At 36.3% G+C, this 23,168-nt stretch overlaps 1 protein-coding gene across 1 annotated transcript; it reads right to left on the reverse strand.

Moving 5' to 3' along the window:
• Nucleotides 1-14,067: 14,067 nt before the first annotated feature.
• On the reverse strand, nt 14,068-22,535 carry LOC120282147 (MDIS1-interacting receptor like kinase 2-like). Its single transcript, XM_039288898.1, has 7 exons — nt 22,419-22,535; nt 18,342-18,475; nt 16,711-16,933; nt 14,956-15,027; nt 14,407-14,478; nt 14,210-14,277; nt 14,068-14,132 (listed from the first exon to the last, which is right to left on the reverse strand). Exons 2-7 carry the CDS (start codon nt 18,469-18,471, stop codon nt 14,068-14,070), a joined length of 630 nt encoding a protein of 209 aa, XP_039144832.1. The 5' UTR covers nt 18,472-18,475; nt 22,419-22,535.
• Nucleotides 22,536-23,168: the final 633 nt, after the last annotated feature.

Genomic DNA, 23,168 nt, shown 5'->3' on the forward strand with positions numbered 1-23,168 from the left:
CAACCCAGCGGCCGCCACGAAGGTTTAGAGAGTTTTCTGAGACCATGTTATCTTTGGGTGAGTGTTGGGTATTGCGTTATTTTTGAATTTGAAATTTATGTTATTTTTTGAATTGTGATGAGGGTGATCTTTCACAAAATTTGTGTTTTCTGAAAAATCAATTGATGTTGATCTATGTTGAATTTATGTTTCAAAAGTTCTTTAAAGATTGTATTTTGCTAGAATTCTGGTATTTTGGAAAAGTTGGAAAAATTATTTGAGAAGTTGGTATTTATATACTTTATATATCATGTATGTTAAGTATTTGAAATTATTAAGCCACCACCCGAATTGACCTATGTGTCAGTGGGCAGGAGCGGGGACCCTAGATTGCTCGATCGACTATAGAGCTAGTCGAGGTTGAGTCCGAGGACCTGCAGATGGGTCCCCCTTTCTTTATTTCTTGTCATTGGTGTTGTGATCTTGTAGCGGTTGTACTCGAAATTTGAAGTTATCAGTATTCATAATATTTATGTATTTGAACCTCAGTAGTTGGTGTAAAAGTTGTAAAATCGTGATTTGTAGGTCCGATTTTGTTTAAAAGCAGGTGTCGGTTTCGATTAAAAGGGAATTTTTAAGCGATGGGTGCCACATTTACCTCGTATAGAAGGGGTGGGTGTGACATCTTTTGTATCGAGTCATGAGGTTGAGATATCCGCTTGGTAGAGATCACGGGTTGTGATCTCGAGCCTAAGTTTAGAAGTCGTGTCTAGACTTAAAGGTTTAGTAGTGATTAGACAGAAAGTTAAGGGCCCAATAGAGTATTTAGAGTCTCCAATCGGGTTAAAACCTAAGTTGCATGTTGGGATTGAGGACTGATAGTAGGTTTTGACATTTTGGAGACAAAGAGTCGAGTAGCGTATCAGTAATCGGGATCATGGGTCGAGATATTTCGACGGAATTGTTTTTATCCAAAATGAGTTGACTTGAAGATGCCAAAAGAAGTGTGTTTGGCATGTTGTTCTGATGACTCGATATATAGTGATTTGCAGATGTGATTATTTACTATTAAGCATATTTGTAGCAAGAGAAAGCAGGACCTTGGAACCCGATAGAAATGAAATTCAGTGATATCAGATTGATGTATGCTAAGAAATTTCGAGGACGAAATTTTCTTAAGGGAGAAGGATTGTAATACCCTGAACCTTTGGATAATTCTTCGGAAAAAAATATTTAGGGTATTACTCTACGAGTAGCGATAGATTTTTCTACAGTAGTAATCTCTTGTTGAGAAAACCCCAGTGGAAAGAATAAGGACCTAAGTGTAAAACTTTTTAAAAAGATTTTTGGGTTAAAGAATAAATGAAAAGGATGGACATGAAATGTTTATGAAACCGAGGACCTGAAAAGTAGGATGGAAGGGATCTTTTTAAAAATGTTGTGTTATAACCCAGGGACCGTTGGGTAATTTGAAAGGGACCTCTTTGAGAATACTATTTCATAATTCAGGGATCATTGGTGAGTTTTTTTCAGGGACTGTTTTGTAAGAAAATATATTTGGAGGGATTGAAAAATGAATTTCGGCTGAAAATGTAATTTTAGAGGAAAAATCTAGGGTTTTGAGAAATTGCTCATCTTCTTCTCCATCTTTGCGCTACAAGAACTTTGAGAAGAAAAATAAAATAAAAATGAAGAAATGAGGAGAAAAACTGGGAGATTTGAGGTGGGTGGGATGGGAGATCGCCTATGAGCTCTCGGGAGGGATGGTTTTAGTTGGTAAGAGCTTTTCTGGTGTATTTTTGATGAATGAGTGTATGTATGCAGTGATATATGTGTATTTGATGGATTTGATGAAGATAATGATGGATTTGAGTAGGAAAAACATGTTTAATGGTTATAGATGATTGTGCTCAATTTGTCGTTGAAAAATCGTTGTATTTGTGATGAATCTAAGCTTGAATGAAGGATGAGATTTTCGGTTTCTCATGTAGCACATTCTTGTAGCACCTAGATTAGGGGTTTGGTTTAGATTAATTAAGTTGATGATTATGATGATTAAGATGTTAATGATGATGGTTAGATTGGAATTGGTTGAGTTAGCGAGTTGATTTGGTTGGATCAGAGCAGTTATAATTGATTTGGTTGAGTTGAATTGAATTGAATTGATTGAGTTGAGTTTGATTTGGTTTTATAAAGTTCAGCTAATTGAATTGGAATTGGGTTTTGGATGAGGAATTGAATTGGTTGGGTTTGATTGAATTGATCAGTCGGGGGTTTGATTAAATCGAGTTGAGTGTGGTTGGACTTGAATGGTTTGGTTGAATCGAATTAGTTGAAGTTGATTTGGGTTTGGTTTGGATGTTGGGCTGCAGGGTTTTGGGCTGAGCAAGTTGGTTCGATATATTTTTGTATAAGAATTGAGTTGGTTCGAAAGGCTGATTGGTTTAATTAAGCACTACGGTTCGAGTGAAAATTGAGTTTGGTTAGATGAATTTGAGCTTGGTTCGATTGGAATTGAGGATGGTTCGGGGTTGGTGAGAATGGTGCAGTCGAATTGAGTTGGGCTGAAGTGCGATTGGAGACCAGTTTGATTATCTCGAGGTCGGGGTTTGAACAGAGTTGGAGTGAGTGGGCCCAATGAGAGTTGATTATTATTTTTGTATTTTCTTTTTGAGTTTAAATATGTTATTTATTTTTTATTATATTATTCATTAGGGTGTTATTGAGACAGGAGAGAGTTCGGGAGCCTAGGAGGAACCCAAGAACAGGTGTGAGTTGGTAGTGGCTATTATTTTTAAATAATTGATTAATTATTATTATTTTGAAATAATTATTTAATGGGCTCAGTATTTTGAAAAATAAATGTTTAAGTATTTCATTTTATCATGTTTAATTACGTATAAAGGTCGAAAATATCTTATATTTATTTTCCTACTGATGTCTCATGATAGCTCAGTATTGATACATCGGGTTTTTGTATAATTATACGTGTTGTGAATGGTGAAAAATCGTGCATATGTGATTTAATTATTCAATTCTTGTATTTATTTTTGATGGGTATATATGCTTTGATTTGGAGTGATTTGCGAAACCATGTATGAGCGTATTAAAGATGTTTTATCGGCATTGTTAGTAGAATTGCTTTCATTTCCCGGTATGGGAATGGTATCATGGATCTTCTTGGTATTATGCATGAGTTATACTTTTGGCGATTGACTTTGTGGAAAAATAATGTTTATTTCCGTGATGTGAATACTTTGTCTCGAAAAAGGATCCTGTGATATGATTTATATCGATGGTATTATTCTTTGTATTTACTTGATGGTTTTGACTGGTGACGGGCTAGAGGCCCGACTCATCTGCGATAGTGGGTCCCCCGGGCCGGCCTTTAGAGGTGGCGTGGTGGACTCGGGTGTTGATGACTACGAGGGCCGTTCGGTGGGAGTGTAGAGCCCCGACGGATATTCATCGAGTGGCATGGGGTCAGCGACCGGTGAACCGATGGGTCGGCAGGTCAGGGCGTGAGTTCTCGGCGGCTCCCCGAACCCAGCTGCGCCACGGCGAGAGGTTTAGAGAGTTTTCTAGACACATGTTATCTGGGTGAGTGTTGGGTATTGCGTTATTTTTGAATTTGAAATTTATGTTATTTTTGATGTGATGAGGCGTTATCTTACAAAATTTGTGTGAGAAAAATCGATTGATGTTGATCTATGTTGAATTTATGTTTCAAAAAGTTCTTTAAAGATCAGTATTTGCTAGAATTAGGGTATTTTGGAAAAGTTGGAAAAATTATTTGAGAAGTTGGTATTTATATACTTTTATATCTATGATTTAAGTATTTGAAATTAGTAAGCTAACCGACATTACGTAATAGGCTGTGCAGGCAGGACCCTAGATTGCTCGATCGACTATAGAGCTAGTCGGGTTGAGTCCGGGACTGCGGTGGGTCCCTCTCTTTATTTCTTATCGTCGGTGTTGTGATCTTGTAGCGGTTGTACCATAAATTTGAGTTATCGTATTCATGATATTTATGTATTTGAACACTGTAGTTGGTGTAAAGTTGTAAATGTGATTTGTAGGTCCGATTTTGTTTAAAGCAGGGGTGTCGGTTCGAGTTAAAAGGGAATTTTAAGCGTGGGTGCTCAGCATTTACGCTCGATGAAGGGGTGGGTGTGACATATAAGCTAACCAGCAACCATGAAACAGAATACAAACACACTAATGGATCCATGTTCTTATACAACATACTCATTCTCAAAAATAAACATACAAGATACAAGAAGTGGGTACAAAAAGAAAGCTAGTGAATGCCTAACACTCTGGCTTGCCGCCACACTACTGGTCGCTAGATCCTGGAAAGAAAGAAGATGGTGAGTAACTTAAGTCACTTAGTGAAGGGTTAGCACAATCCTAGTGCAATATAAAAAAATAATAATAATAAAAACATCAATAAAACCAAGTCATTGCAATAATACAAATAGACCAGAACCTTTCTACACATATAATTACACATATATGAGTAAAGAAACCGTCGATAGTATACACGAATGACTTTTGCTCAAATGAGAGTGCCCACAATTCAAAACCAAGGGTTTGTATAAAATAAATTTAACAACTTTAACACATAAAATGCTTTAGCAAAACGATAGTTCAAGAGTCTTACGAGATATCACATTTCAAGAGTTCTTCGCATGAAAACATCAAAATTTTCAAAATACGAAATGAAATCAACATCTCAATCAATAAGTGGTGGTCTAAAAACCTTTCTAAGTTATGGTTGCTGCTAAGTCTAGAGCCGTCAAGGTCCTCATGCCTTTGACGTTAACCCACCGAGAATCCGTGTGGTGACTCATGTTTCCCAGTGTATATCCAATCAGAGTTTTACGCGCCACCTAAACTGGACAGTTAACTCGGGTATTAACGCCACCTCAAAAGGCTGGCTGTGAAGTCCGCCACTGCAGCAGGGAAGGACTCTGCGCAATCACCATCAAAATATATAGAAGCTCAAAAATATAATCTATGCAAACACCCAAAAAGTCAAGATCCAGGACAGTATCCCTATCGGGATTGAAAAACAATTCCACAAGTGCCGATGGTAAAATCACAATAGTATAAAAACAAGGTTTCAGAATTCATTCAATCCCAAATAAAAGCATGATCATTGGCATATGATTCAAATATCAAATAATTTATAAAACAACAATAGCATGAAAAACCTTTCCAAACTGGTTAAAAACCTTAGTTCAACACAATAAGCCATGAATTATTGTCATTCATACTAATGGAATACGCAAACAATATATATATATATATATATATATATATATATATTATTAGAATTATGCAATCATATAACCACTCACAACTTAGGCAAATAAAACCCTGTGCAAGCTACTCCTTAATTGGCTCCATGCCTCGGGACAAGCCCTCACCTCTTAGTCAGAGCAAATACACAAACAATAAACAATAAGTAAACCAAGAAGCCAAAAAAGAACCCTCAGTTAACAATGCCAAGAAACCCTAACTTGAACCTAAGGTTGGCTCAAGACTAATTTCAAGATTCCCAAAGAATTCCTAAGGGTTTAAGCTTCATCTAAAACAAAGAGTTTAAAGAAACAATTAAGTTTAACCGGTGCTACAATAAATAAGAACCCTAGCAAACCTTGGTTTAAGGATACAACAATTCAAGGAAACAAGACAATGAAATTCACTCAATTAAATTCTTACAAAAATAATTCAACAAGAAGAACAAGGATTAAACTATCAAACCTCCCGAAGATCAATTATCCATTAAACACAAGGGAGAGAAGGAAGAGGAGAGGCTTACCTCAAGATTTCAAGGATCAAATGGATGGATTTTAGCTCAAAAGTTGGAAGAACAAAGCTAGCAAACCTCCTTTCTAACTCCAAAGGAAGCACAAGGAAAAGGAGGAAAGAAGGAGAAGAGAGGACCAAGGAGATGGAGAAGAAAACACAAGCAAAAGAAAGCCAAAGTGGCTTTAAAGCCCAACTGGGTGCGCCTCATGGTATGGAGCATATTGTGTTTGCCTTCATAGTCCTCCAAAAAAAAAAAAGGGAAGACCAAGGAAAAGTCCAAACATATGTGAAGTTTTATAACAACATGCACAACATAGTCTAAGGCTTGAAACTCATTTTAAATGGTTGAAAGGAAATGGTTACCATGTTGTTTCTTGTGTGGGATTTGTAAATTAAATTGTGTTAAAAGCTTGAGCTTTCCTTGTGTTTTATCTTGTCCTCGTACAATGGTCGAGGTGTTGTTGATTGATGAATATGGATGACTTTTATACTCTGAGTGGAGTTGTGTTTATTGTGGTGACTGTATGGTGATATCCTACTGCAGTAGGTGGTCTCCACGGCTAGCCTGTTGAGGTGGCGTGATGATCGACTGATTACTACGAGGGTCAGTTCAGGTGGGAGTGTAGATCTCTGACTGGATATTCATCGGGTAGCCAGAGTCACCAACCGGTGAACTGATGGGTCAACGTCAAGGGTATGAGTACCTTGACGGCTTTGAACCTAGCCATGGCCACGGCTAAGGTTTAGAGAGTTTTCTAGACCACGTTATGCTGGGTGAGTGTTGGGTATTGTGCTTATTTATTAAAACCATGTTTTTTTGGTTTTGGTGTTATAAACCCTAGTTGGGGAAAAAATGGTTTTCTTGGTATTATTATGTTATTTTAATCCTTTTGAAGACTTCTATTATATGTGTTAATGTTTCTAAACTAGTATTGTTTTGGTAAAACTTTTATTTTGATGTTTATTATTGTTATTACTGTTGGTGTATTTCTGCTAAAGTTGTGCTAACCTCCCCTCACTGAGTAACTTGAGTTACTCATCCCTCTTTCTTTCTCCCAGTCTGTTGCAGGTAGTAGGTGTGACTGTGTGGCAGCGTACTTGGCATTTGCTATTGTTCTATCTTTTGTTGTATTTCCTTCAGTTCATGTATGTTGTTGTTGTCATGGAACATATTATAAGGCCTATGGATCCACTAGTGTGTAGAAAACTTTGTTGCATAGTTTAGTATCTAAATAACTCTTAAACATGTACTATCATTTCCTACTGTTGTTAGTGTTGTTTCCTTGTGTATTTGCGAACCTCTATATTTTCTATATCCTACTACTACTATTGTTGTTGTTGTTGTTGTTGTTGTTGTTGTTGTTGTTGTTATTATTGTTGAATTCCAAGTGTATTGATTAGCCTTGCGGCGTCCTGAGGGTTGAGTGGCGGGGTATCCCTCCTCGGGATTGTTGTAGCGATTGTCGCGTCCTGTGGGCCCGTGTGTCGGGGCGTGACACATAGAGTATGTTTGCTATTTAATTTTTTGACTTCCACATGTACATATTTCAGCTAAAGATTTTGATTTGTTTGCACTTGATTGTAATCCACCATCAACATAACTTCAGTGCCAAGTAGATAATCAACAAACAATGCACATACTACTTCCAGTGTTCAGAAGATAATTACTCGACTGCCAAATGGGCCACCTATCCCACTAACCAGCTTCAACAATCCCGCAAGGCAACTCAACTTGCAAGACATGTAGCTCAACTTGCCAGAAGGATCACTTAATCTACATAAGAGAAAGGTAGTATAGCTAATACTGCATTATGCACTAAAGTACTCCATTGTTGTATTTTGTATGGAAGTGATAAGACAAACTTAAATGCCTCAAGGTCCATAATTTTGTATTAGAGTACTCCATTACTATATTTTGCAATGTAGTCAGACCCGGACCGGCCCGTCGGTCCAACCGGAAAAACTGGGAACCGGCCATGTGGCCGGCTCGGGTATACCCCATTGAACTGGGTATGGAAAAACCCGGTGGCCCTGGCGGTTCAACCGAGAACCGGTTGACCCGACCGAGTTAAACGGATCACAATGTTAGAAATTTTTACAATATTTAATACTTTATTATTATTTTCTCATTAGAAACCACAAAATCAAGTATATTTAATAATATTAATTTATATTTTATAATCAATAAATAGAATTACAATATATATTAATCATAAACATATCAACAAAAATTAACATTTAAAAATAAAATCCATTAATATGTTATGTAAATACTTTCTAAAAATTTAATTTATTAAGAAAATAAAACAATAAATGAGTGTAATTTTATTATAAAAGTATAAAAAAATATTCTAACTAAATAAAAAATATAAGAAAATTTAAAACAAAATAAAAACTCATTTGAGATTGGGTAAGTTATATAATTTATTGATAAAATGTATCATCCATATAAAAGGATAAGTAATAGTGAATTAAATTTCTTATCTATTCTAATAAAATCAACCAATAAACAAATAAATAAATAACACCGAGAGAAGTTCGATAATTATATATTAATATATTAAATTTGTAAATATTTAAAAAACAAAAAAATAAATGACATAATTAGTAAACTAGTGTATATAAGGTAATTTATCAATTTAAATATTAAATTTGAGTAGCTTTTTATATTATAATTATGGTTTTAATATTGTATTTGTTTATTATTGATTATTATAATATTTTTTATATTTTATTATTGACCCTGGTTCAACCCCGGTTCGACCCGGTCGAACCCATTAACCCCTGACCCCTGGACTTAATAGGGTCAATGCTGGGGCCGGGTCTGACAACCTTGATATTTTGTACTGGAATACCCTTGTGCGTATTTCCAAATGACATGAAGTTTTTTTAATATGATTTGCTTAAAATTGATAAGCCTACTTTAGTGGGTTCATTTAACTCATGGTCATAAATGTTTGTTTTTTATAACGCTGTGGCCATAAAACTTTTTTTGGTAACACAAATTATACTTAATTTTTTTTCCGGTTGCACGTAAACCCATAACAACCTGTTTTGAGGCTGTTTTTGCCGAGTTTGTAGACATGACGTTGATTTGGTGCTGATATGGCGCTAACTCGGCGCCTCCGCATCAACAAACTCGTCAAAAACAACCTCAAAGCAAGCCATTATTGCCTCACTTGCAATCGGAGAAAAGTTAATTGACTTTTGTGTTACAATAAATAGTTTTATGGCCACAACGTTATAAAATACAAACATTTGTGGTTATGAGTTAAATGAACCTCGACTTTGGCTGTTGGCTTTTTTATCAATTGCTCATTTTCTTCGAATTTTCTTAAAATCATCTACATTCGGATAACAACATCAAGTAAAACAATTGCAAATCATATTTAATAAAAAAATGGACAAGTACATACTCAACTCATATCATTTAGTAATTGCAGACCATGGTCACAAACATGTAATGGTTGATGCTAAATGTTGGAAAATGCCATATATAAGTTACCGTGCCATCCTCTTCCTCTTCTAAGCTCTTTCATTAGTATGTGATCTTTTGATTTTAAATAAAAAGAGAGATGGCGCTTCAAAATTCTTCATGGTTAGCCACGCTGTTGTTCCACTATTTTCTCTTCCTTTGCAACTTGATTTGGAGTTCCCATCGCCAAACTCAGCTCTGCAGAGAACTTTACTTACCTTTTTTCCACTATTAACCAAACGATGGGTGACAAACGAGCTGGTGCTGAAGAAGAAGAAGAAAGGTGTTAACTCTCTCGTTACTCTAGCTTAATGAGAAAATTAAACTAACTTGATCGAGTTGGCTCCAACTCAAACGGGAAAAGGTTTTTTATGTGAAAGGTCAATTTTGCCTTGCCACGTAAATAGACTCATTGATGGTTTTTTCCCTTGATTTACCAAAACCGGAAAACCACAAGGTACTTAAATGTAAAAAAAACACACACACACATGCCTTGATTTACAAGAGAGTAATGCTATATCAAGCAAACCCGATCAGCACGAACCGCCCACTAACCGATGTGGCTGGTGGTGACGTGGCTGGTTCTATCTCCTCATTATTATTATTTTTAATTTAAAAAGAATGAGAACGACTTTAGTTATCTCTATCACGTGGCTCTCTCTTTCTCTCTCCTGCCTCGTTCTCCCCTCTCGGTTCCCAGCTACCATATCACCAGCTCCACCGACGACTCTCCTGCTCCACCGGCGACTATCCTACACCACCGATCCTGACCGTGTCGCCCCTTCCTTCTCTGCTGTGCCCCGATCAAAGCGGGGACTCCCCTCTCGGTTCCCAGTCTCTCTCTCTTTCTCCTGTCTCGTTCTTCCTTCTCTCGGTTCCCAGCTACCACATCACCAGCTCACTTTGCGGTCAAAGAGGTGGATGTGGGACTGGTCGCGGATCTCGGAAGACTGCAGCGGCTTCCCAAGATCGTCGACTTCGGCAACGCCATGGATCTCGCGCTCACGGGGCGAAAGGTGTCCGCCGGCGAGGCAAAGGCGATGGGGCTCGTTTCCAGGGTTTTTGCCGACCCGACAAAGATGGACGAGGGCATCTTCGCTCTGGCCAAGGGTAATCTTGTCATTTACGTGCATCGTGATTTGAATTCTTAAATTTTCAATTTTTAATAGAAAAAAATAGAGAAGATGAAAGAGATTTGTGGGTGGTGGTGTTCAGAGCTAGCTGCGGCCGCTGACGCGTTGATGGGGGACGAAAGGCGGTGATAATGAAGAGCAAAGACATGGCGGTTGAGAATGGGTTAGACTACGTGGCCACGTGGAATGTCGGGATGTTGAGGTCGCGAGGACCGGAGGTAGTCGTGCTCTCAAGCTCCAAAAACGCATAGCCCAACTTCTCCAAGATGTGATGTTCTGCACTCTGCTCCTTTGCATTGGTTTTGTTCAACATTCATATATTTACATGTATTTTATAAATTAAGGGGATGGCCTTTGTATTGATATTATTATAAGAAAATACAAGATTGGGTCTACAAGGAGAAATTTCAGATGATTTCATGGCATTCAGACTAACGATATTTCTTTGTCTTTGAAGTTTTTGTATCTTTTTATGCGCCTGTAAACTTTGAGCGTTAAGACAGATGTCACGCTCGGATATGCAATAAAAATCAAACAAAATACCAATTTATAAGCCTTGCCATCAATCAATAGATTCAGTCAATGCCTTAGCTTAAAACCATCAGTGAGTCATTATGTACATGCTTAGTGACCAGATAATCGAAGGAAACTCTTGTTCATCTTACTATCAAACCAGCATACCACTACTTGAGAAAATGAAGGATTGAAAAGCACAGAAGGAAATTGAAACCCAAGACAGAACGCAGGAAGAAGACAAAGGAGGGAAATGGAAACGATTGAGTGTGAAACCATCAATAATGAGGAGAGAGAACAAGACAGGAGAGAGAAAGAGAGAGCCAAAGTCATTCTCATTCTTTTTAAATTAAAAAAAAAAATAATGAGAGAGAACCAGCCACGTCACCACCAGCCACATCAGTTGCGTGGCTGGTTCGTGTGACTGGTTCGCTTGATATAGCATTACTCTTTACAAAAACCCGAAACCACAATATTTTTTTTTTTTTTAACTTTCCCCTTATATTTTTGCATTAACAGTCTTTCCCCTTTTGACATTATTTGACGCAAAAGTTGTAACATACAGTTGCAACATAAATAGATTTGAACTCCAATTAATGCAGATTAAAAAATCTTGACCAGATTTGCCAACATGTCACATTTTCCCCCTTTGTGACACAATGATGCCCACACTGCATATGCTCCCCTGAACATGCTCCTCCTGAAAGACACCAGTTCTGCTAAGTTGTAACTTAAGTTGCAAGTTGCAACACACGAGCTGCGAAATGAAAGCGCCTTTTGAAATAACCTTGACTCCTTAAGTTGCAACATGCGCTGTGACTCTCATTGCAAGAGCTCCAATAACCCAACTCTAAATACATAAAACCGTTACAACCAAGATTACAACTTAATAGTTCATAGTTATAACATGAAACAAATGAACAGTAGAAAGAAAAGTAAACTAATGTTAACAATTGGGTTGTAATTTCAGAATAGTTTTTGCAAATAACAGTTTAGTCAACTTCAAATTTTCAATATTTTACAAATATTTTTCAAAAAATTGCCAAATTATAGAGTTTGCTACAAATGCCTCTGTATCCAACACCAACCCCTTCCCACCCAACTTAAATGAAAATATACCCAAAGGGAAGCAGAAAATAAAATAAGGTTTGAATTTGAGCCTGGCCTGACCCTATCATCTGTTTTGAGTGAGGATGGGGGCTTTGCTAACCAGCTAAAGTTCCAGTTCGAATAGCTTTGATCAGCAGGAGGTGATTTAAAATCCCTAATATCTTCAGAATCTATGCTCCTGACTAAGGATATGTAAAATTAAATGAGCAACCCTATCTAAAATGACAATATGCGAAAACTCAACTTAAAGAAAACTAAACCAATTTTTTTCAACAAAAAACCAAGTTTAAACTAAGAAAAATTAATTAAATTCAAGTTTCAACAATTAATAGTTAACATGCAACTCTATGAAAAAAAAGTCATGAGGATGTGTAAAATTAAATGAGCCACCCCGACTAAAATGACTATATGTAATAAAAAAAGCCAATTTAAAGTTTCCTTTCTTTTTGTTGCTGGGTTGTTTGAATTGCATCTAGCACTCACTTGAATTTTATGATCTCAGCTATCAATTTTTTGTTTTTCCGTTAAAGGAGTACTATCTTACTAACCAAGCTGGAGATACAAGTTATCATCCAGAAAGAAACACCTTTTGATGACCAGGTGACATTTGGAATGCTATGTATAATCTGCTAGGAGAAACAACAAAGAAGAGGCCATCAGTTGTGCTCAGAAAAAATGATCACTGTATTGGCGAAAAATCAGAAGTGGAGCGCATGCCAATATGCCATGCAGTGTTACAAGATCTTGTGATAGCAATGTTACGTACCATCAGAAGGGTCAGTTGTAGCTTGAGCTGTAGATCTCTGAACAAGGACCAAGAGGCATAGCATGATGAAGCAAGAGAATGAAGTCCTGATCATCACCATCATATATAAGTTTCCTTTCTCTGATCTCTGCCTCTTGCCTCTTGCCTCTTGCTGGGTGTTCATACAGCTTTCATGTGGACCAAGTTCTTAGCGCAACTCAGTTAGAACTTTCATGTCTTCTTATGATCAGTTTCCTTTTTTTATATACAGAACAAAGAAAAGTTCAGCAGACACGCACACACACATATTGAACTATGCATACCTATCTATATATTTATATATTGGATGTTGATGGGAGTGGAGGTTGGCTTGCAAGTCTATAGATGGTATACTTTTTATTCTTCCGGGAAGCCTTCGCTACTCCAATGTACGGTTCTTTCCTACATTTGTTTTTTGAAGTCAACACTACATTTGCAAGCTAGTATATTTTGCGAAGTCCTGAGGCATAGCATCAGATATCTTGTTGTTTCTTAAGACCCTGAGAAAAGAAAAGTTTTCATTATGACATATACTGTGAAGAATCACAAGCTGCAATCTAGAATTTTGAATACTTACAAGGTGGTTAAGGAAGTAAGGTTGCTAACAAATGCCAAAGAAGATCCTGAACTTAAGATGCCCCCAATCCTTCTGTATCATACATATATCAGTGCTTGTCATACTGATCAATAACCAAAATGCTTGAGAAAGATGCAGTGGATGGAATCAGTAAGCCAAAACAAGATGATTGTGAAGAAACTAGGCAAGGCTGAAGACTTACACATCAGTCAATCTCTTGAGATTAGCAAAGCTTGAAGGAATTGAACCTTGGAAAGAGTTCCCTTGCATTACCCTGTTTAAGCGTTACAGATAAAACATTTTTGTGAAGCATCAAATAGATCACTCTAAGAAAGCTAACATTTTAAAGGACATGCAGATAATTGCAATATAGAAATGGTATAAGATTCACAAATGAAATACTTGAGGAAATATGCTATTATGCTACTCCAGAGTTCTTTAAGGTACTATGGTACTTATTATAGAAATCAGATGATGTTAAGAAAACCAAGGATTGGTGGCCATTTCACAGTTTACATGGATTGTGGAGGGCTTCTAGTTTCACCACAACTCTCTATGTGATTCACACAAACAATTAGCAAATAAATAACTCAAATAATGGACTAAATAAAATGACATACAAAAATCTTATCTGACATTTAAATTTAAGACAGGATAAAAGAATAATCTTACAAAGTTATTAGATTTGTCCAACTCCCAATGAAGTCTGGAATTCTGCCAGTGAAATTATTGTCAGATGCCCACCTGAAAACAAATTCACAAAGTTCGATAACAGTTATTCATCAATTTCTACATATCCAAACAAAGTAATAAAAACTTACAAGATAGTTGCTTGAGGTTGGCTAGAGTTGGGGGGATCCCACCACTTGCTACGCAACTATCCATGTACCTGAATATGTATATGTGCATCAAGTATCAGTTATAACAACTAATTAGCTATATTATATGAAGGCTGATTTGACTTGATTAATGATTAACAAAGAATATTTTACAAGTAAAAAAAGAAAACAGGACTTACACTTGCTGTAGGTTGGTCAGGTTTCCAAGCTCTGAAGGAAGTGAACCATTAAATTTATTTGTATCTATCCCCCTGCAAAAGCAGAATAAGATCCAACTTTCAACTCATTTCTTATCTCTGTTTGGAAAGGGGCATTTCTGCCTCCAAGAGGCTAATATTAAGAATGAGTCTCTGTTTGTTTTAGTAACTTGCATTCCTAAAGAAATCAAAATAAAGACAATCAATGAACTGGTTTATCCACTTTTTTCCAAAAAGAATAAGAATAAGTACAACTTGTTTATTTGTGGATATATACTTTGCTTTGAAAGTAAAAGAAGTAATAAATTCTTACAGTACAATTAGATTCTTCATCAAGTTTCCAAGCTCCCTTGGTAGAGGCCCTGATAATGCATAATGCCAACACTCCAGATAGTCATGATTATCATAATGTATTGTGAGAATAAATTATTTAAACATAACAAATCTATAATATATAACCATACATTTTTTTTTTCCAAAAAAGTGGATAAGCCATGTTGATTAATGTTATATAGTCACAATTAATCTTACAAGGTTTGCAAAGCTGTCAAATTTCCAATAAATGCCGGCAAGGGTCCCGTAAGATAGTTTTGTTCCAACTTCCTGCCAAGAGAAAGGACATTCAATGGTAATGTGATACTTAACCATGTACAACATGCTTTATATTATGACAGAAAAAAGGTATATTATGCCAATGACTTGTGCCTGATACAAATTTAAATTCTAAGGCGAGTCCCAAAGATTTCCTGTATTATTCTTAATACAAATCAGTTTTAATCACGCATCCTGATAGTCTTGATTTTGCCTGGAAATATAGATAGGTATGTATAACATGGACATGTATAGTTGATTTCAATTACAGACAACGATATCTATCTGAAATACAAAAAACCATAAAGATGTGTGTTGTCCTCTGTTTGATCAACTTGAGTGTGGGGTACAAAGAAATTATCATTTAAATTAAAAATTGTGTTGCAAAACCATAGGCATAAAGGAAAGTGAAATATGTCAAGTTCTGCAGCTCCTCTGGTATTTTGCTAACCACATCCAAGGCAAATACTCTCCTGCATACACAACAAAATGAGAAGGATGTTACAAGAAATCACACAAAATAACGCATTTATTACTTAGAAAATTCTGCTTGGTGTTCCATTTTGCAATCAAGGAGGACCATGCAAGAGAAGCAATTGAGACCAATACTTGCTTAGCTAATGGTTAAGATGCAAGATATCAAGAATGTGCGTTTGCTATCGAGAATAATTGATCCCATTTGCTACCCAGAAATTTGGCTTGGTGTTGTAAACTCTATTCACAATGCACATTTGCTACCTAGAATAATGCATTTACTACTTTGAAATTCTACTTGATGTTGCACTCTACAGTTAAAAGAGGACCCTGCAAAAAAAAACACTTAAGAATTCTTGCTTAACTATTCAAGGGGCAAGATATCAAAAATGTATATTTGCTATCTAGAATGATGCATCACATATGCTACCCAGAAAATTCTGCTTTGGGTTACACTTTGTGATCAAACAAGACCCTGTAAAAGAGACTTTGTCAATGGCAAAATATTAAAGATGTGTATTTTCTATCTAGCTAAGTTGATATAAATGCCAAGTATGCTCTGGAGTTGAGACTCCGCAATCTGGCGAGCCCCGAGCCCCTGCAAGAGTGACACGTGAGAAAAAACTTGTTTAGCTATAGTTGCCCCTTATCAAAGAGGAAGATATCAAGGATGCGCATTTCTTACCCAGAGGGGTCCAATTTAGTAGTGTAAATGCTAATTATTACAGAGCTGTAGATAAACAAATAGTAGAGAAGATGAGCATCCACAACAAATAACACAGTTTAGACTGGTTAAGACTTAAGATATTTGATCCGGTGCTTGTAGACATTGAAGGACCTGAAAATAGTTGGCAGAATGAATTAATCATCAGAGCATTTGCCTCAGAGAAATAAAAACTCTCTGGCTGGAAATGGCAGTAGACTGCATGTAAAACTAAATGGACTGATGCACAACAGCACATGGGAAGATTCCACCTAAGCTTTCCACAATAGGTCTCATATTGGCAGTCAACTCATTTGATTCATAAAACTTTGATACAAAGTTTAGTAAATAAATGGCTCATATATCTTGAGCACAAACCAAATAAATATTAGAGACTGAAATAATGAATTTGTAGAGTAGATTAAACCATTGCCAGAAAAATAGTTCAAGGGGAACTATTGGAAAAGCAGTTTTTCAGGCCAACACAAAGCAGTGGCAACATCATGATAATTCTTTACTCCACCTTATCACGGGTTTCAGAATTTTCACTGGCCACTGAACGAGAAGGTTGGGTTATGCTCATTCTGGCTTCATCTAAGAAGGTTGGATCTGGCTGGGGCTCCTGATTAGTTGGTTCCTTCATGACCATAATGACGTATAATGCAATAACAAAATTCACAGAAATCACAGCGAGAAATCCACTTATAAGAGTCTGGGATGACAACGAGAGCTGGCTGGAACCTGTTTCAACACAGAAGAGAAGCATTCTTCAATAGAAATGAAGAAGTTCACTCATTATTGGAGAAATTATATAGCTGAATTTACAAAAATCATTTAATTTTATCAAACATATAAAGCAAACAAGACCAATGACAATGTGCATGGACTGTGTACACAATCATAACATGTGAATACAGAAAATCACATAAAAGGGCAGTGAAATTATGCAACCAAACACTTATCATTGTCACTACAATTAAAAAAGGTGATCCAACGATGTGAGAAATAAATAGGGAAAGCATGTGGCAGAACATCAAAAAGTGCAAAACATTTCAGACATGATAAAAGGATTTTGTATGTCAAGTAACCAAACACTTATCATTGAATATGCAATTAAGAAATGTAATAAATCAGTGTGCGAAATAAACAGGGAAATCATGTGGCAGAACATCAGAAAGTGCAAAAGCAATTTGGCATGATAAAAGGATTTTGCACGTCAAGTAACTAAACAATTTTTCGTTGTATGCGCAAATAAGAAATGCAATCCACCGATGTGAAATAAATAGGGAAGGAATGAAGCAGAACATTATAAAGTGTCCATCATGAGAAAAAGATTTTGTGCCCAGTGACCAAACACTTTTCACATGATGTGCAATTAAGAAAGGTGATCCATTAATTTTACAAATAGAAAGGGAAAGAGTGTTGTGTGCCGAGTAACTAAACACTTACTATATACACAATTAAGAAATATGATCCACTGGTGTGAAAAATATAAAGGGAAAATAATAAAATAGAACATTAGGAAGAATATTTATATAAAAAATAAATAAACAAAAACATTACTAAGTAGAAAACATCTCTGTCATACAAAAAAATAATTTGTGCACCAAGTGCTCATATATCCCGGTTAATATCTACATTATCATCAGAGGTTAAGCTGCAAGTTCAGAAACCAAGTACTCAAGTTTTAAAGATTGAAATATATTTGCATGTGCAACAAGTAATTTGGGCTTGCACCAACAACCCTTTCCCTTCTTAACCAATAATTATCAAGAAACAGTAGATCCACACCCTGTTTTTTCTTTTCCCCAAAAATTTTGTATTGCAATCAACAGTTGTAGTGCAAACTACTGCAGCAAAAGCATCTAAAGGAATCTCTCAAGCAGATTGAAGTTACATATAAAAAAGGAAGTTAAGCATCAAAATTATAAAACATCCTCCTTTGTTTTCGCAGCTTCTGTAAAAATAAATTTCAGAAATGTTGATAGGACGATAAACATTCTAAAGAACTCGTGTGTCAGCAATGCAAGAAAGTCTTGCATATGATTAGCTCATTTTCTGGGCATTATAATGTTGATAGTTGAGGTGCTTTTCAAAGCAAAAGATAAAAAAAAAAAAAAAGGTTGTGAGGTTCCACAGTTAATGTTACCATTACACAAGCAACATGCCATTTCATAGCTATTAGGCCAATCTCCGATGGATAATTTGTGATGTAGTACAACAGCAATAAACGAGATAACTTTGTAGTTCCACACAACTTGATACCGCAAATGAAGCATCAACCTGTAATTCTCATATACGTGAGGAAATCAAAGCAGTGTATCACGAAGAGATCAGTTGCAAACAAAAATAATGCAATACGTAAAACAAGGGCAATAATAAACTATGTTGAAATAGAAGGGCAACCATAACATGAGCAAAGCTGAAAAACATCTATAAACTAAAAATAGCATAAAACCAAATTGCCAGCCAAAACTCAAATAATAAACTGGGCAGCATCCATAATAAAAATTCATGATAACATGAACATTTAAATCAGCAGTGGTCCTGATATATAATTAGTAGTAACAAAGGACAACATTTCCTAATAAAAGGGGAGAAAACCATAGCAGGAAATATATGATGATTAAAGCCATAGATTATAGTGATTGGAACCATCCACATGATTATGGATGTAAGAAAGAACTTCTGAACTACTCCTGCCATAGCTTCTAGTGCGCTGGGTAAAAGGAACAACATAGAGCATGGCATGCCATTTCCCATTAGTGCAAAACAACAATTCATAATCATTCGTAGATGATATATTAACATAAATATTCATCTCAAGCTTATAATTCCATCATCAGCATACAAACAAGCACCAACCCAAAAAAAAAAAAATGATAGCAAAATGTTATTGTTGTAACCCAGCCCGTTACTGTAGCACGGGAACTGTAGCAGTCCGAAAATAGTTTTCTTCCCTTCTAAAAGTTTCAGCCCCTCCCTTCCATTTCCCATTCATACTTGTTGGAAACCCTAGCCATGTCCTTCTCCTCTTCTTGCTTTTAATGGTTAAAGATAGTAAGTAATTCTTGTTTCCATTAATTTTCATTTTGTGTTCTTGTTGATAACTTTAGTATAAACTTAGGGTTTGTGTTCTCCTTTTTTCTCTCTTATTTTCCCTAGATTAATAGAAGTAGAGAAGATGAGAAGAGAAGATGGCAAGGTGAGTGGGCTAACCGAATCATTCTTGATTTATTTTGGTTCTTGTAAATTATTTGCATGTTTGGGTGTTGTTTTGGCATGATGTTGATTGGAACTTGGCATGGTTTTGCTAAAATATCATACTTGTTGGTAATTGGGTCCATGACAATGTAAGGCCTTGGGAGTTATATTTATGGTGAATTATGCAAGTGTAGATTAGTGTGTAAAGAAATCATATTATTGAGTTATGCTAGAGTCCATGGAATGGAATTTGGGTGATGCACATAAGGTGTTTGACTAATTGCCTCCTAGTGTTGAATACAAATATTTGGGGACATAATTGTGAGAATTGTGTGATTTAATTTTGTAATGGCTTCAATGGTATTGATGGGCTTAGTTGTTAGTTTGTATGAGCACTCCTACGTATGAAGGAATAATAAGTGTGGATTCCTTGTTTGTTACTAAATATGAGTTGAAATTCTTAAATGTATTTGATTGATCTCATGTGTGGGTGATAATAGGTATATCTTGTCGAATTTGGTTAGGAATCAAGAGGTAAGGAATGTGTTTTTATACATATCATGGTTTGTGTTAAAATACTAGAATGAAAGAATTATGAGAAGATGGACATTTTACATTATAGATTATAAGTATATGTAATGTTGGCAAGGGAAATTTGTTTATGTGAGGGAGTTATGTTTATGTAATTTTTTGCATGGGTTTGGAAGAGATTGGAAATGCTTTGATGATATGTCGGGATGATGCGAAGGAGTTAGAGAAAGGGGGAGAGATGTATGCTCATAATAAAATGTAAGATATTGATAAAAACTTATGTGATGAGAACTAAAGCATGAATGTTCAAGAATGAAAATAATAATGTGAGTTGCTTTTGAATCTAGAGGAATGGGGTGGTATGAAGCTAGGATTGAAGACATTTTAAGGGTGAGGTGGCATGGCAATTATGGCCGGTAAAAAAATTGAAAAGTTGGTGAGTTGCTTGGGTGTTATTGTATCTTGGATACTAGAGGTGACCTTGACCTAATGTTAATCGAAATTGGGGTAATTGCTTTATATAGCTTATGTTGGTTGATGTTCAAGGGTTGTTTTAATATTGGAAGGGAAAACTAGGTTCATGCCTTTGAAATGATAACTTGTTTTAGATGAGCAATTATGATAAGATACATTATTGATAAAATCGAAATGATGGGGAAAACCAAGGGTGTGGATTGGATTTATAGATTAGAAGTTTTGATTTATTAAAGACTTGTGCAAGATGATGTACTACAAGGAATCTTAAGGTTTAGCTTGATTTTTTCTCACTTCTGGGGACAAAACTTTGGGAAGCATTTGACAAGGAAAATGTTCAGTATGGTCCTGAGTTTCGTTCGGCAAAATATCTTTGCAATTGTTAGTATGATCTTGGAGTTATGTGTTGTGAAGTGGAACAGGTTAGAAGTGATATTATGCCGAGACCTTAAGGGTGCAATTCCCAGGGTGTTTGGTTTTTATTTGATGATTTATTCATTTGGTAAATTTTGTGCATAATTTCTGTTCCTTCAGTTATTTTCCCTAATGTGGGATTCTGAAGTTCTGTATTTCTATTCGTGTGAGTATCTGGGAACTTCTGAATTTGCAATTTCTGAACTCGAACTCTGTGTTTTGGTGTATGATTATTTATTTGTTTATTTTGTTCTTGCATTAATTATTCGGTATTTCCTCTGTCTGTATTCTGTATCTCTGCGGTTTTAGTACATCTCTATTTCTGGCTCGCCCAGCTAGGAGGAGTAAGTCCTAGCCATGTGCACATGTTTTCTGTAGTAGCGCTACCCCCCGACTACGGTCGAAGATCCGGCTACGGCTGTTGATATTCTGTTCTGTTCTGTTCCGACTTCACAGTCGATGATCCAGCCTCGTGTTGTTGATTTCTGTTATTAGTCAGGGAGATGTACATGTCTGTTTTGCGTATTTTCGGCATTTCTGAGTATCTCTGTATTCTGAGCATTCTCTGTATTTCCGTTCCGCTATTATTCTGCTATTTTGTCATTCTGTATGGAAAGTATTATGTTTGGGAATGTTTCGATAACCAATTTCTGTATTCTGCTGGTATTTTGAGTTTTCTCGTGTTTTTGCCCCACTCACTGAGTAACCGAGTTACTCAGCCTCTCTTTTTCTATCTTTTCAGGTACTCGACTCTTAGGTTGTGCTTAAGACCTTGTTGATCAGCCAGTGCTAGGATGGATCCATTAGGGTTGTCGTTTTCTTGTAAAATTTTTTTTATAACCTGTATTTATACCTTGGATTCTCGTATCTGTGAGTCTGTGTTGTATTTCTGTAGCATTTTATATTGTTTCCTGTTCTGCTTGTTAGGGTTGACTCTGACCAGGTCAAATCTGAGGCCTTGCACCTCAGTGGGGCCCAGCCCCGTTGGATGCGGCCGATCTGTCAGCGGGCCCGGCTTTGGGGCTGGGGCGTGACAGTTATAGCAATAATCCCAAGCTTAATATTCATCCCAAGCATCTATATGTTAATGTAATAATCCCTTCTAGTAATATATCATTAAATTATAGCAAAAACCTTCGGAATAATCATGTGTCAGATAACAGACAAACATCTATTACAAGCAAGGATGTAAGAGATTCATGGTCACATATGAACATACAAAATCGATATGGCTGCAATAACATCAAAGTAACAAACTAAAATCTTATATCAACCAAATAAATAGAAAATGCAACAAAACACGCATAAGCTGATGTTACAAGCATTTGACAAGACGTTCTGTGCAAAATCAAAATTTATGAGGAGTTTAGTATAGAAAATCCTACAAAAGCCCCTTAATAGTGTTACTAATTTTAACTCTTTCTAGTTTCTCCCCACACTCAAGGCTTGCCACCCGTCACCGCTATCTTCATCCTATATTCATTGATCAGTGACTAAATTTCAACTTCTTACCAATAGTAATCCTCATATGCCACAAAAACTCATTGCGTAATCACCGTTTCATCAAAGAATTGCCTTCAATCATTAGATTATCAGCTCATACCTGAAGATAAAGGGCTGCAGGGATGACAAAAGAGAGCAAGATCTAGAGAAGCTAGACTAGCGACTCCCCCTCCCAAGTCTTCCAGTCATAAACTTCTCTTGAACCAATACACCTGCGTCACTCGTCTTCTCACCAAGAACGCCCAAGTTTCGGCGCCATTTAGGGTTCCAACGATCAACGCTCCCGCACAATGGAAAACCCGAGAAAGAGAAGTAGAATACCAGCGCGATATGCAATGAGGGTAGTATCAGCTATCGACTGACCGTCAGCAGATTGGATCTGCTCAATGATATCGGATCTATAAAAATAATCATGATCCACGAAATTTGCCATCATTAGCTTTATTTGTTATGCACTAGCATTAGCATTACTATTATGATTAATTATTTGGGATATATATATATATCATCCGCAGGAGGTTAGTGGATTGGATCTGTTAGAACACTATCAGATCTAAAACATCATCCCTTAACAAAATTGGACCTTAATTTTCACTTATCAACCTGTGGATGGTAAATTATTGAGCATCCACTAGCCATTAGCGGATTAGATTTATTACATCATATCTAACAAATCATCAAGTAAAATCTAATTAAAAAATACTTAGCATAAACCAGTAAATTTACGCAGGTTGTTAGCAGATCGAATCCGCAACTGACCACTAGTGTATCAAAATTGGACCTTAATTTTCACTTATCAACCTGTGGATGGTAAATTATTGAACATCCACTAGCCATTAGCGGATTAGAT

Source organism: Dioscorea cayenensis, chromosome 18, assembly GCF_009730915.1.
Source record: "Dioscorea cayenensis subsp. rotundata cultivar TDr96_F1 chromosome 18, TDr96_F1_v2_PseudoChromosome.rev07_lg8_w22 25.fasta, whole genome shotgun sequence".
Classification (NCBI taxonomy): domain Eukaryota; kingdom Viridiplantae; phylum Streptophyta; class Magnoliopsida; order Dioscoreales; family Dioscoreaceae; genus Dioscorea; species Dioscorea cayenensis.